Raw genomic sequence first — 13,565 nt, forward strand, 5'->3', positions numbered from 1 at the left:
GAGGCTGCGCGCAATGCGGTTGAACACGGCGTGGGTTTGTGGCCGCTACATGAACCACATCATGGAGGGCAGAGAGCTCCTCGTCACCGTCGATTTTGATAGTTTTTAGGGTTAGGGCTAGGCTATAATCTCCCTGTTTATGTTTTCTTAGTGTAATTTAGGTATGAACAATGCATTGAGATTGAGTGCATCTATCTAGTTTCGTTGCAATTCTCGATGATCAAATTTGTCATCAAGCCCTTTAAAAATATATGATTTTTGCTCCATGAGTACTTCATGAACCGAAAAAACAGTGTCCCTTATAAATTTAAGAGTTTAGGGTTAGGGTTTAGAGTGCATTTTACTCAACAAGAAACGTAAGGTAAAGTTCTGAGTATGAGATGACAGAATGTAAGAGCAAGTACCCCAAAAGGGAAAAGCATGTTCAAGTAAGCAGGATTCACAAGCCCGGGGTGCAGCAGAAACCAAATTAAGGGTGGTAGATGCAACATAATGCCAATGTTTTCTGCTTCCCAGCGCACTTCCATTCCAAATGTGCCCCCATCGAAGGAGTGAAGAGCTCATCTTCAGCGAATTTAAAAGCCCCAAAAACCTCTTCATTACAATCATCGTCAATACCCATACATTATGCCAGTGTTGTTTATTTGTATCTCTTACGACCACATTGCCAATATGCGTCTAGCATCGTCAGTGGAGAGAACGCTGGGCACTGAATGTTGGAATGTAAGGTAAAGTTTATGAGATGCCGGGCAGAGTCTTGAGAGTTGAGAGCATGCAGTTCAGAACCGACATTCACTTTTGGTCCGTGTAGACAGCGTCGACATCATCGAGTTCAAGCAACTTCAATACAAGGTCCTTGTTTAGATCCATGGCCTCGTCATCTACCTGCGACAACAACGTGGAAATGGGTACTGACAGAATTTCCAAATATATGAAGCTAGCATGATGCACTGTTCTATGAGCTGCTATGCGGCATGTTTTATCTCACTCGAGGTGCCATAGTGAAACTTGACTGGGTGATAAAATAAATCTAGTGCGCTAACAAATTGGAATAAATCGTGAAGATGCAGTAGTTCTGTTTCCTACATAAGTTATCTGATCTTAACCCCAACATAATCCAACTTACACCAATGAAACAATGAGCAGCTGCACCATTTGGAAGTTGGCAGCACATATAAATAAACTAGCAAACTCTAGCGATATATGAGTTACTTGCTTGAAAACATGGATGTAAAATTAAGGTTTCTGCAGAAACATGTGGTAAAAAAAGGAAAAAAAATGTGCTAGCATTAATTCATTAATTTTAACTCGTACTGACTAGGCCACAATAAAAGAAAAAACAAATACCTCAACTGGATTGAGAGGCAGAAGTTCATAACCATTATCCGTTTCAAACTTTATTCCTTCCTCTTGTAGCTTTGATAGCACAACAGGGTAGTTTTCTGATGTAGTAACTATCTTGTAAAACCTGGGAGAGGGAGCAACTGTAAGAGCAATCTCTGAAGAGACATTTGTGGCTGAAAGCAGTGAAACTAGAAAGTAAAGCACCAGTAATATCACATGCAGTTCTCTGAGTTTAAACATAACTTATCTGTACTCAGTGATTTATGAAAGTTATGACAGCAGACAACATCCAACTTGTGTTCATTTACCAGTTGTAAGATACTATGGAAATGAAGATCAAATTCAATGGGTCGGAACTTTACATTTTCGATTGATATCAGTTGGGTACCTTTCTATAACATCTTCTTCAGAGTCTTCATCATCACCATCAAAATTTGGTTCAATAACATCATCTGCACCAGCATCCAAAGCAACAGAGAGTAGTTGGTCCTTATCGGCATCTGTAACTTTTATGTTAACCACGCGAGCTTGTTGGAATCTGAATGTAACAGACCCGGGATCAGCCAATTTTGCTCCACAGTCCTTTACAACATTTCTAATATCCGCAATAGATCTTGTAATTTTGTCTGTAAGGACCTCAACGACCATACTTACTCCACCAAAACCATAGACCTGTTGAAATGCTACATGCACTTAATTTTTTTACAGAATAAAATGATGTGCTTACTTGTTAACTCCTGAACACAATTCTAACTTAGATCTGCACCCAGCAATTAACTTTTCACATGTAAAAATAGTATTGCCCACCAACATCATATATCATACTACCAAATGAGAACATAACGTCAAGGTATCACATTAAACTAGTGACAGAGAATCATACCTCATAAACCTTTTCTATGTAAGTATCCTGGCCCTTTTCTGAAGCTCTTTTGATGTTACGCTCAACAACTTCCTTGGGGACATCCAGCTCTCTTACTTTCTCTAGTATCGCCGCTAAAGCTGTGTTGGATGAAGGACTCGGGCCACCCTTTTTAATGCTGCAAGATATACATATGAATATATAAGGAGTCATATTAGCTAAAATATATCATGGTGCTTGATCTTACCATTCCATTTCAAATATATTTTTAAGATTTTAGGGTCAAATGAATATGAAGTTATGAACACACGTCTTTAATGAACAAGCGACATTCTTCAGTATTATAAGTAATGGGGAGGTAATGACCACTCGCAGCACATAATGGCTATATACCGACATCTACAAGTAAAACACATTATGATACTAGATGAGGACGTACATTATGTTGCATTAAACCCAGATACCGCAAGTTATTGGATCTATAAAATACAAAGCTGGCAAAGACACATTTGTAGGAAATACAAGCTCACAGGGTCCGCAGCACCTACGCAGCAACGATTTCTTTTCCAATTTTGCTGTTGCGCTTCATCTTTTTCAAATTCTGGGCACCCTGAGTCAACGAAAGAGCTGGTGTAAGAATATGCATTAAGAGGTGAAAGATAACTACATTTAGCAAGCAAGGAATATCGTCCATGTTAATCATGCTAACATCTGTCCTTGTGCAATGCACATGAAAAATTAGCATCAGAGCTGAGCCAGGGTAACTGAACCATGGCATTCCTTTTCAGAGTACAACACGGACACAAACAGTTTATGCACTTGCACATAAGCTAGAGGCAGCGAAAACCTGCACAGCGAGTTGCCCTAAATCTGAAATACTGCGAAACGATGTAAGAGAGAATGCCAAGAACAGATCACCTTCCTCCCGGCGATCTTGCAGGAACGCCGCCCCATACAAAGCGGCTGGAACGTCCAAATCCTTCGCCTAGCCACGTGCCCCTGGAACAAGCTGGCGCCACCAGCAGAGCCATTCCCTAATGACACCCAGAAACACAGTCAGGAAGACGAAAACTCTCCGATACCTTAAGATTCAAGAGAACTGGATCGGACGCGGGGAGCAAAGCGAAGGTTACTGTGTAGAAGGGAGGCGCTCCTGAGAGCGGAGGCAGAGGAGGACAGAGACGAGGCCCTGTGGAGGAGAGCTCCCAGAGCCCTCGCGGCGGACGCCATGGGTGGTGGTGGCCGCAGGGAGCAGCAGAGTGGAGCGCGCACGGCAGGTGCTCGACGGATTGCCGCCCTGAGCTGCGGCTGGCTTGGGGACTAGGGAGAAGCTGCGCAGGAAGCTAGACTGGATCCGGGGATTGGAAAGGCGCGGTTCAGATTTGATGCTAGCGCTGGTCCCGTCCGTCCTGAGCCGTTGGATCCACAGTGCGCTGGTAAAAATGCTTTAAGCTTTGGGTGTATATTTGTCTAACCCTATAATCCTCTATATTCTGTAATTTCTCCCTTTTTCAATTTTTTTTTTAAACTTTCACACAATTCTCCTTTGTTACAAGAAAATTCACAAAACTCAAATCATTCAAGATAGGCTTGGTGGTTAAGTTTCACATAGTCTTTGGATATGTCAAAAGTTACAAATAATTTCCATGTAAAATTCTCTCGAAATTTCTCATATACAGTGAATCAACATTTTACCTGAAATTTTGTCAAACCCAGTTGGTTTTATTACTATACTCACATAAGTTTATAAATATTGTTGACATTTTATTCGCTCTAACGTCCATAAGTTATATTGGTTGTTAAATGGTTCAATAAGATTGCATTGAAATCAAGTGATATCATTGCATAACCAGCATAGTTTCAATGTTCTAACCATTATTCACTCGAAAAAAACACTATTCTATTGAATTTCCAACAATTTGGGTCTTCTTTAATTCAACTGATTTATAGGAATCTAATCGTTATGGATTTTTCATTTTTTTCTATGCCGATCAAATCTTTCCTAAGGATACATTTTCAATATATTACAAAGAAAAAATTGCATCTAGTCCAACATTTTAGAAATAATTGAATGGTTTTATTATATACCAAAGGTCGTGCCAATACTATAGTATTCAACATGGTATGACATTGTAATCCCATTGTTTTATATTTGGTGTCTTTGGAGTCGTGCAAATTAAATAGTTGAGCATTAGAAGTTCAACAAAAATGTGCACACATAACATGTTCACATAAAAAGGTTAAGACAAATTTACAAACACCAAGGATGCCTCACTGTAATGCTAACATCCAGTGTAAACAATTTAATCATTGTAATACCTGCAATTTTTTTTAGCAATTCCATGTTTTTCATAAATTATTACAAAACTACTTAATGACTTGCACCGCAGCTTCACAAAACGCGAATAGATCTAAGAATATTAATTTTAATAATTTATGTTTGGAGAGTCTTCCGGTGAAGGAGCTTGACCGTGTCTTGGACTCTCTCTATGGCGCTTTGATCTTGTCCACTAACTGTACCTATATTTCCGGTGCTACCATTTTGGTGAGGAGAGAGATAGGGGGGGAGGAAGGGAGAGAAATGACGATAGTTACTCATAAATGAAGGAAAAATTGCACATACCATCAACTTTTGGGATCATTGTTACACAAACTAGTGATTTAAAAAAAAAAATTGCGCAAACCAGTGACACCGGAGGCATTTCGTTACAAGAAGCTTTTAACAGATCAAGCAATTAAACAACATAGCTTACATTTGGCAACCACAATAGCCATACATGGCAAACACCGTGGACTGTTTTGATTCCAGATTTTCACATCTACAGATGTAATAAGAGAATATTGCACATACCGGTAACTCTAGGGGCAAACTTTGTGCAAACCAACTCACATTCATTTTTTGCAGACAAGCAACTTCAGAAGTAATTCGTTGCAAGAAATATATATGAGGCAATTCTAGTCGTCCCCTTATTCGCGGCCCTAAAAATTGTGAATAAAGAGCATGGTAAACGAGATATAGGGCTTAAAATATGTCACACATATCAAAAATCGTTAAAGGAGACGGTAAAATAATATATTCGGGAATCCGTAAATAAAATGCACACTTATCAGCTTTTTATTTTATTTTCCCGCCAATACTCTCTCTTCTTCCTAGCCACAACATGCCCAGGAAACCGCATGCCTGCCATGTTGGAGATATGCCCAAGAGGCAATAATAAAGTGGTTATTGTTATAGCTTAATGTTAATTATAAATGTTTACATCCCATGCTATAATTGTATTAACCGGAAACATTAATACTTGTATGTTTTGTAAACATAAAAGAATACCTAGTAAGACTCTTGTTAACCTAGCTTGTTGATTAATAGATGATTATATTTTCATGATCATGAACATTGGATGTTATTATGGATCAAGTGTGGGATTTGTCATCCAAATGACGGATAGATATACTCCGGGCCCTCTCGGTGGAATGTCATCCAATTAGCTTGCAAGCATGTGACTATGTCACAAGGTATGTCCACATGCGAGTAAAAGAATACTAATCGGTAACAAGTTTGAACTAGGTATGAAGATACCGATGATCGAATCTCGAATAAGTAAAGTATCGCGCGATAAAGAGAATCAGTATCGTATGTTAATGGTTATTTCGAACACGAAGTCATCGTTAAATATATGGGAGCCATTATGGATCTCCAGGTCCCGCTGTTGGTTATTAATCGGAGAGGTGTCTCGATCATGTTTGCATAGTTCACGAACTGTAAGGGTATATTGCCCATATGTGTGGTTTTGGTAATTAGTGACAACCCCTACGGACTAATGTTTTCATTAAGTTTATATGAAGGAATATTCCATAGGTACTACTTGTATTCCATGTGTTGGATTCAACTATGGATGCCATGAAGATAAAGATATACCTTGTGTATTGGCATCAAGATCATCGACTTGAAGATATATATGTAATATGATCAAGAAGAAGAAATGAAGATGGAGTTCTTATGTGGAACTCAATGTTTAGCCTGCTCTAGCTTATGTGACAAGCAACGAATGATCAAGATCTTGAGTGCTGGATTCCAAGTGAAGAATTCAAGATTATGGCTCTAAGTCGGTGTCATGATAGTCTCATAAGTTGAGCTATGGTTGACTAAGATTTAGAGCATGCAAACAAATGAAAAATTCTATATACACCTCAAGATAGTATGATAGAGCATGAGAAGATACAAGGTTGACCAATACAAAGAGTGAAGAATATATTCAAGTTTGGTCAACACATGAAGCATGAAGAATATGGCACGAGAAGTCATGTGGTATGGTAAGCCATGTAAATTATGCTTTATGAACTAACCCATCATATATATTCCCTTGTGTTGTCTATGTGGGTTAGGTATCTTTCCATGAGAAAATACAAGGTTGACCAATACAAAGAGTGAAGAATAGATTCAAGTTTGGTCAACACATGAAGCATGGAGAATGTGCCACGAGAAGTCATGTGGTATGGTAAGCCGTTTCAATTATGCTTTATGAACTAACCCATCATATATATTCCCTTGTGTTATCTATGTGGGTTAGATATCTTTCCATGAGAAGATACAAGGTTGACCAATAGAAAGAGTGAAGAATAGATTCAAGTTTGGTCAACACATGAAGCATGGAGAATGTGCCACGAGAAGTCATGTGGTATGGTAAGCCGTGTCAATTATTTTTTATGAACTAACCCATCATATATGTTCCCTTGTGTTGTCTATGTTGGTTAGGTATCTTTTCATGGGCATGCATCAAAAGTGAGATCTCATATAGCCTATGAGAGGATGACAAGTGGTGATCGTCATCAAGGTTGAGTTGGGCAAGTTCAAGTTGAGCATCTCAAGAGGATCATATGCTTGAAGCTTGCCGTCCATTTGGTGATAATGGACATGTGAAGATGTGCATCAATGGAGCTTTCCCATCATGGTGTATGGGGGAGCACTTGTGAGTCTTCACGAAGCAATAATGATCAAGTGAGGCATTCCGGCTTGAGTGAAGATTGAAGAGTTATCATCAAGATCAAGCAGGATGCGCAAGGCAAAGATATGACCTTGCTAGGTTTTCCTTTTACCGGTCTCAAGGTGGCTGTTGGGAGACCGGGTTATAGGATACATAGCTGCACTATCAAGAGGGGCTTTCGGTTAGGTAACTTGATCACATCGTATTAGGAAGCTCAACCCTTTGCATGTTGTGCATTCCATAAATCTTGTTGCTTCTGGTATTTCTCTGTGTGAGGTTCTTGAGCTTGTTGCTAGCATTACAACAAGCCCAAGTTCATCGAAAACGAAATTAGTATGCATCTTCTATTACGTTTTCATGGTTGGAGGTTTTACCGGTTTGATGTTTTTTATAGATATGCAAAACCTTTTATATTATTTTTTTTACTCAATGGATGGACTATGATGTTTCTATGCATAATGTTTTAGATATCGTTGTCGTGATTCCAACGAGTCCAAGATCATCAAAATCGGAGTCCGGGTGCAAAAGTTATCGCAGTTTCGGTACACAGCCCGATCCACCGACTGCTGCTACCGGGTAGGTCGGCGGTCAGCTCGGTAGGGACCGGTTCCAGTACCGGGTGGCTCGATTATGCCCCCAAACGGTCATATTTTGATGGGATATAAAAGGGGCCTTTCTTTCCCATTGTTCTTAGGGTTCTTAGGCACGTTTTTTGCCACCATTGTTGACCTTCTTGAGCTTGCTTCCTCTCCATTCCCTCCTATGATTCTTGCATATTCCTGGGGGATTTGAAAAAGGAGATCTAGATCTACAACCTCATCCAATCCATTCCTCCTTTAAGTGAGGGTATCTCTTGGGATCTAGATCTTGGAGTCATTTGTTGATTTCCTCCACTGTTCTTCCTCTCTAGTCTCATCCTAGCATTTGTTGCTTTGGTGAGATTTGAGTGTGAAGGATTTAAACACCTCTAGTGTTATTGCTTTGCATCATTGCATAGTGTTGAGCTCTCCACCGCGATTTGTTCGAGTGAGAGGCCGTGAGCTTGTTACTCTTGGAGGGTAACCTCCTAGTTGGCTTGGCGGTTGGTGCTCCGGTGATCTCTTCAAGGAAGATTATGAATAGGCCCGGGCTTCTCCTTCGTGGAGCTTGTGAAGTGGTTTTGGAGTTTGCCATCTCCGGAGTGGAGGAAAAGCTAACCATAAGGAAATGGCCATTATCCTTTGTGGGTTTGGCTCGGAGAATAGGGTGAGCCTTCGTGGCGTTGGGGAATCCTTCGTGGGACCTCCACCCCTCCAAACGTGACGTACCTTCTTGCAAAGGAAGGGAACACGGGAATATATCCTCGCCTCCGCGTGTCTCAGTTATTTCTATACCCGAGCTTACTTTCCTTGTGATAGCCATCGTGCTTGAAGTACATATATCTAGCTATCACTTGTGCTACATATATCTTGTGCCTATCTTGCTTAGCTCTAGTTATTGTTGTTGCACTTAGTTGAGCCTAGAATATTTAGGTTTTGTGCTTGTAAAATAAATGTTAGTTTAATTCCGCATTCTTACAAGCCAAATCCGTAAGAGTAAAACGCCTATTCACCCCCCTTTAAGCGACATCTCGTCCTTTCACGAACCGTAGGATGACACACTTAAGGTTCGATGTTGTTTAAGTAGATATGGAATATAGTATGGAGCTCGAATGTTGTTTGGAGTCTCGGATGAGATCCAGGACATCACGAGAAGGTTCGGAATGGTCCGAAGAATAATATTCATATATAGGAAGTTATTTTTCGGGGTTCGAAAAAAGTTCGGTGTTTTGACGGGAGCTTCTAAAAGATTCTAGAAAGATCAGAAGGGTTCGGAATATTATGGAAATTCTAGAAGCTCCCATTGCCTCATAATTTTTCTTTCTGCCGTTGCCCTTCTAATTAGAAGAGCAACATCAGCATGTCAAGCCATTGCCTCATAATTTTTCTTTCAGCCACCAAATAGTCACACCAGGTCACCTAATAATGTGGGCATTTTTTACCAGAACGTTGTTAACCATACAACCTGGTCATTACAACTACTTGCAATGAGAATTAGGAACTGGAGTCGTTGGTTCGCAAAAATAAACTTTGAGTCACTGGTTTACGCAAAGACTGTCCCGAGAGTTGTTGGTATATGCAATTTTCTCTAAATAAAGAGTGGTACAAAGAATGTGAAATTAGAAATCACTACATGTAGGATGAATAGTGATACGAGCTTGGTACGATAACTCATCCGATGATAGTGTTACATGTAACAGGGGTGATGAACGGTTTGCTTAAATCATTGTACCAGACCTACAGCAGGGTCACAACTTTAGATATCGCAAGATTATCTTTTATAGAGCTAATGACACCTCTAAACCTACAACAGGGTCACAACTTGCAAATGGCATCCTAGTTTTTGCAGAAAAATCCCTAATATTTTAATTTGGCAAACCTGACATTGGTGTTGCTGAAAGGATCGTATGCCGCACCTAGAGGGGGGTGAATAGGTGCTAACCAATTTTTAGTTCTTTTTCAATTTAGGCTTGACACAAAGGTAAATTCTCTAGATATGCAACTAAGTGAATTTACCTATATGACAAGGTTATCAACTAAGCAAGATATAGCTACGCAATATATAGGAGAGAGAATAGGATAGAGGTAACCGAGAGTGTAGCACGCGATGACACGGAGATGATTCCCGTAGTTCCCTTCCTTTGCAAGAAGGTACGTCTACGTTTGGAGGAGTGTGGTTGCTACGCAAGCCAAACCAACAGCCACGAAGGCTTCACTCGGATCTCCCGTGAGCAACGCCACGAAGGCCTAGCCCACTTCCACTAAGGGATTTCCTCGAGGCGGAAACCGGGCCTTTACAAAGTTCTTGGGGCACACATCCACAACCGAATTGGAGGCTCCCAAATCTGTAACAACACAACAATCAACAACAATACATCAACACAAATCAACTAGGGATCCAAAGAGGAACACTAGCAAGGGGTCCCTCAAACAAATGAGGGGGAAATGTAAATCGCTTCGGTGAGGATGTAGATCGGTGGCTTCTCCTTCGAATCTCCAAAGATCAAGAGCTTGGGTTTGGGGAGGAAGGAGATCTTGTAAATCTTGTGTTCTTGAGGTGGCTCTAATGGTGGTGAAGCTTGGCAGATATTTCTTGCAATGATTGAGCAAAGGAGGAAGGAAGAAGAAGAGGGGTATAAATACCCCTCCCCAAAATCCAGCCGTTGGGGCTTCCGGGGGCCGGATATTCCGGCCTAAGTAGGGGCCGGATAATCTGCCCCCCCGGATAATCCGGGTTCCGGAACAAAACCGGGACAATGTCCGGCCACACACCAGACTTGCTTTTCTTCAGGTCCTTAGCCATTTTCGAGGGGGCCGGATATTTCCGAAATGTCCGGCCCGGATAATCCGCCCCTGGGACAAAACCAGGACAATATCCGGGCAAATGTCCGGCCCTTGTACTGAGCTGCCAAACCTCCAGTCCTTAGCCATTTCTGAGGGGCCCGGATATTTCCGAAATGTCCGGCCCGGATAATCCGGCCCTGGGACAAAACCAGGACAATATCCGGCCAAATATCCGGCCTCTATCCATAGGCATACTGAGCCGCAAAACCTCAGGTCCTTAGCCGAAAAACTGGGGCCCGGATATTTTGGAAATATCCGGCCCGGATTATCCGGCCTGATGAACTTTTTGCTGATTCCTTTTTGACAGCTGATGTCTAATCACGCTTCTATTCTTGTAGACAGTGTTGGGCCTCAAAGAGCAGAGGTTTGTAGAACAGCAGCAAGTTTTCCCTTAAGTGGATCACCCAAGGTTTATCGAACTCAGGGAGGAAGAGGTCAAAGATTTCCCTCTCAAGCAACCCTGCAATCACGATACAAGAAGTCTCTTGTGTCCCCAACACACCTAATACACTTGTCAGATGTATAGGTGCACTAGTTCGGCGAAGAGATAGTAAAACACAGGTGGTATAGATGGTGGTAATATTGCGGAAAGTAAAGATGCAGTAAAACAAGTAAACAAGCGGCGCCGTAAAATAGCTTGTCGGCGTGGGAAGCAATTCTTTGTGGTGGAAACAAGGCCTAGGGATCATACTTTCACTAGTGGACACTCTCAACATTGATCACATAATAAATAAGTTCTCTTCATTGTGCTACATATACTCTTGTTTGATAATGAACACCATTCGTTGCGTAGGATTACACGAACCCTCAATGCCGGAGTTAACAAGCTCCACAACATTCGATATTCATGTTTAAGTAACCTTAGAGCATAATAGATCTTTGCAATTTAGACCGAGTACTAACATAGCATACACACTGTCACCTTTACACTATGAAGGGGGAATAGATCACATCAATACTATCATAGCGATAATCAACTCCATAACCTACAAGAGATTATGATCATAATCTACGACAAGAACCACACGATGCACACACTGTCACCATTACACCATGCAGGAGGAATAGACTACTTTAATAACATCACATGAGTAGCACATAGACTAGTAGCGATAAAAAGCTCATCATATGGATCTTAATCATGCAAGCAATTCATGAGATCATTGTATTGGAGTACAAAGAGAGAGATTAACCACATAGCTACGGTAGAGCCCTCAGCCCCGAGGGAGAACTACTCCCTCCTCATCATGGGAGCAGCAGCGTTGATGGAGATGGCGGTGGTGTCGATGGAGAAGCCTTTCGGGGGCACTTCCCCGTCCCGGCGGCGTGCTGGAACAGAGACTCCTGTCCCCCAGATATTGGCTTCGCGATGGCGGCGGCTCTGGAAGGTTTCGCGTACCGTGGCTTATTCGTCTCGAGGTTTTAGGTCAGGGAGATTATATAGGCGAAAGGGGAGCCTCGGAGGGGCCCTGGTGGGGCCAGACAACAGGGGGCACGCCCCCCTGGGCCGCGCCGCCACCATGTGTGGTGGCCATGTGGCCCCCTCTGCTGACTCTCGGGTGTTCTGGAAGCTTCCGGTGAAAATAGGGTACTGGGCGTTGATTTTGTCCGATTTCGAGAATATTTCCTTACTAGGATTTCTGAAACCAAAAACAGCAGAAAACAGGAACTGGCACTTCGGCATCTCGTCAATAGGTTAGTTCCGGAAAACGCATCAAAACGATATAAAGTGTGAACAAAACATGTAGGTATTGACATAAAACAAGCATGGAACATCAGAAATTATAGATACGTTTGAGACGTATCAAGCATCCCCAAGCTTAGTTCCTACTCGCCCTCGAGTAGGTAAACGATAACACAAATAATTTACGAGGTGACATGCTACCATCATAATGTTGATCAACATTATTGTAAAGCATATGACATGAATGGAGTGATTCAAAGCAATGATCTATAGGTTGCTAACAAATAGATAACATATAGCAAAACTTTTCATGAATAGTACTTTCAAGACAAGTATCAAAAAGTCTTGCATAAGAGTTAACTCATAAAGCAATAAATTCAAAGTAAAGGCATCTAAGCAACACAAAGGAAGATATAAGTTCCAGCAGTTGCTTTCAACTTTCAACATGCATATCTCATGGATAATTGTCAACATAGAGTAATATGATGAATGCAAATAAGCAAGTATGTACGAATCAATGCACAGTTGACACAAGTGTTTGCTTCTAAGATGGAAGGAAATGGGTAAACTGACTCAACAATAAAGTAAAAGATAGGCCCTTCGCAGAGGGAAGCAGGGATTAAATCATGTGCTAGAGCTTTTCAAGTTTTGAAATCATATAGGGAGCATAAAAGTAAAATTTTAAGAGGTGTTTGTTGTTGTCAACGAATGGTAATGGGTACTCTAACTACCTTATCAACTAGACTTTCAAGAGCGGCTCCCATGAAGGACGTTATCTCTACCAGCAAGGTAGATCATCCCTCTTCTCTTTTGTTTACACATGTATTTTAGTTTCATTATGGATGACACTCCCCCCAACCTTTTGCTTACACAAGCCATGGCTAACCGAATCCTCGGGTGCCTTCCAACATTTCACATACCATGGAGGAGTGTCTATTTGCAAAATTAAGTTGCTTACTGATAGATCAGGGCAAAACACGTGAAGAGAATTATTAATGCAAGTTGTAATTAATTGGGGCTGGGAACCCCATTGCCAGCTCTTTTTGCAAAATTATTGGATAAGCGGATGAAGCCACTAGTCCATTATGAAAGTCTGTCAGAAGTAAATGACAAGATCGAAAGATAAAACACCACATACTTCCTCATGAGCTATAAAACATTAACACAAATAAGAGATAACAGCTTTTGAATTGTTTAAAGGTAGCACATGAAGTATTTACTTGGAATGGCAGGAAATACCACATAGTAGGTAGATATGGTGGACACAAATG

The 13,565-nt window shown here is 41.2% G+C and overlaps 1 protein-coding gene across 1 annotated transcript; it reads right to left on the reverse strand.

Moving 5' to 3' along the window:
- Nucleotides 1-453: 453 nt before the first annotated feature.
- Nucleotides 454-3,491, reverse strand: LOC124649850 (probable transcriptional regulatory protein At2g25830). The gene is made up of 7 exons (XM_047189412.1): nucleotides 3,340-3,491; nucleotides 3,125-3,240; nucleotides 2,755-2,816; nucleotides 2,228-2,384; nucleotides 1,733-2,016; nucleotides 1,348-1,468; nucleotides 454-885 (listed from the first exon to the last, which is right to left on the reverse strand). Exons 1-7 carry the CDS (start codon nucleotides 3,434-3,436, stop codon nucleotides 793-795), a joined length of 930 nt encoding a protein of 309 aa, XP_047045368.1. The 5' UTR covers nucleotides 3,437-3,491; the 3' UTR covers nucleotides 454-792.
- Nucleotides 3,492-13,565: the final 10,074 nt, after the last annotated feature.

This window comes from Lolium rigidum, chromosome 4 (assembly GCF_022539505.1).
Source record: "Lolium rigidum isolate FL_2022 chromosome 4, APGP_CSIRO_Lrig_0.1, whole genome shotgun sequence".
Taxonomy (NCBI): Eukaryota; Viridiplantae; Streptophyta; class Magnoliopsida; order Poales; family Poaceae; genus Lolium; species Lolium rigidum.

Coding starts and splice junctions, on each gene's coding strand:
- LOC124649850 (XM_047189412.1), bottom strand. CDS start 3,436: ATGGCGTCCGCCGCGAGGGCTCTGGGAGCTCTCCTCCACAGGGCCTCG. Junction 3,241..3,339: donor GAGCGCCTCCCTTCTACACA/GTAACCTTCGCT, acceptor GGGTGTCATTAG/GGAATGGCTCTGCTGGTGGC. Junction 2,817..3,124: donor GCAAGATCGCCGGGAGGAAG/GTGATCTGTTCT, acceptor TCGTTGACTCAG/GGTGCCCAGAATTTGAAAAA.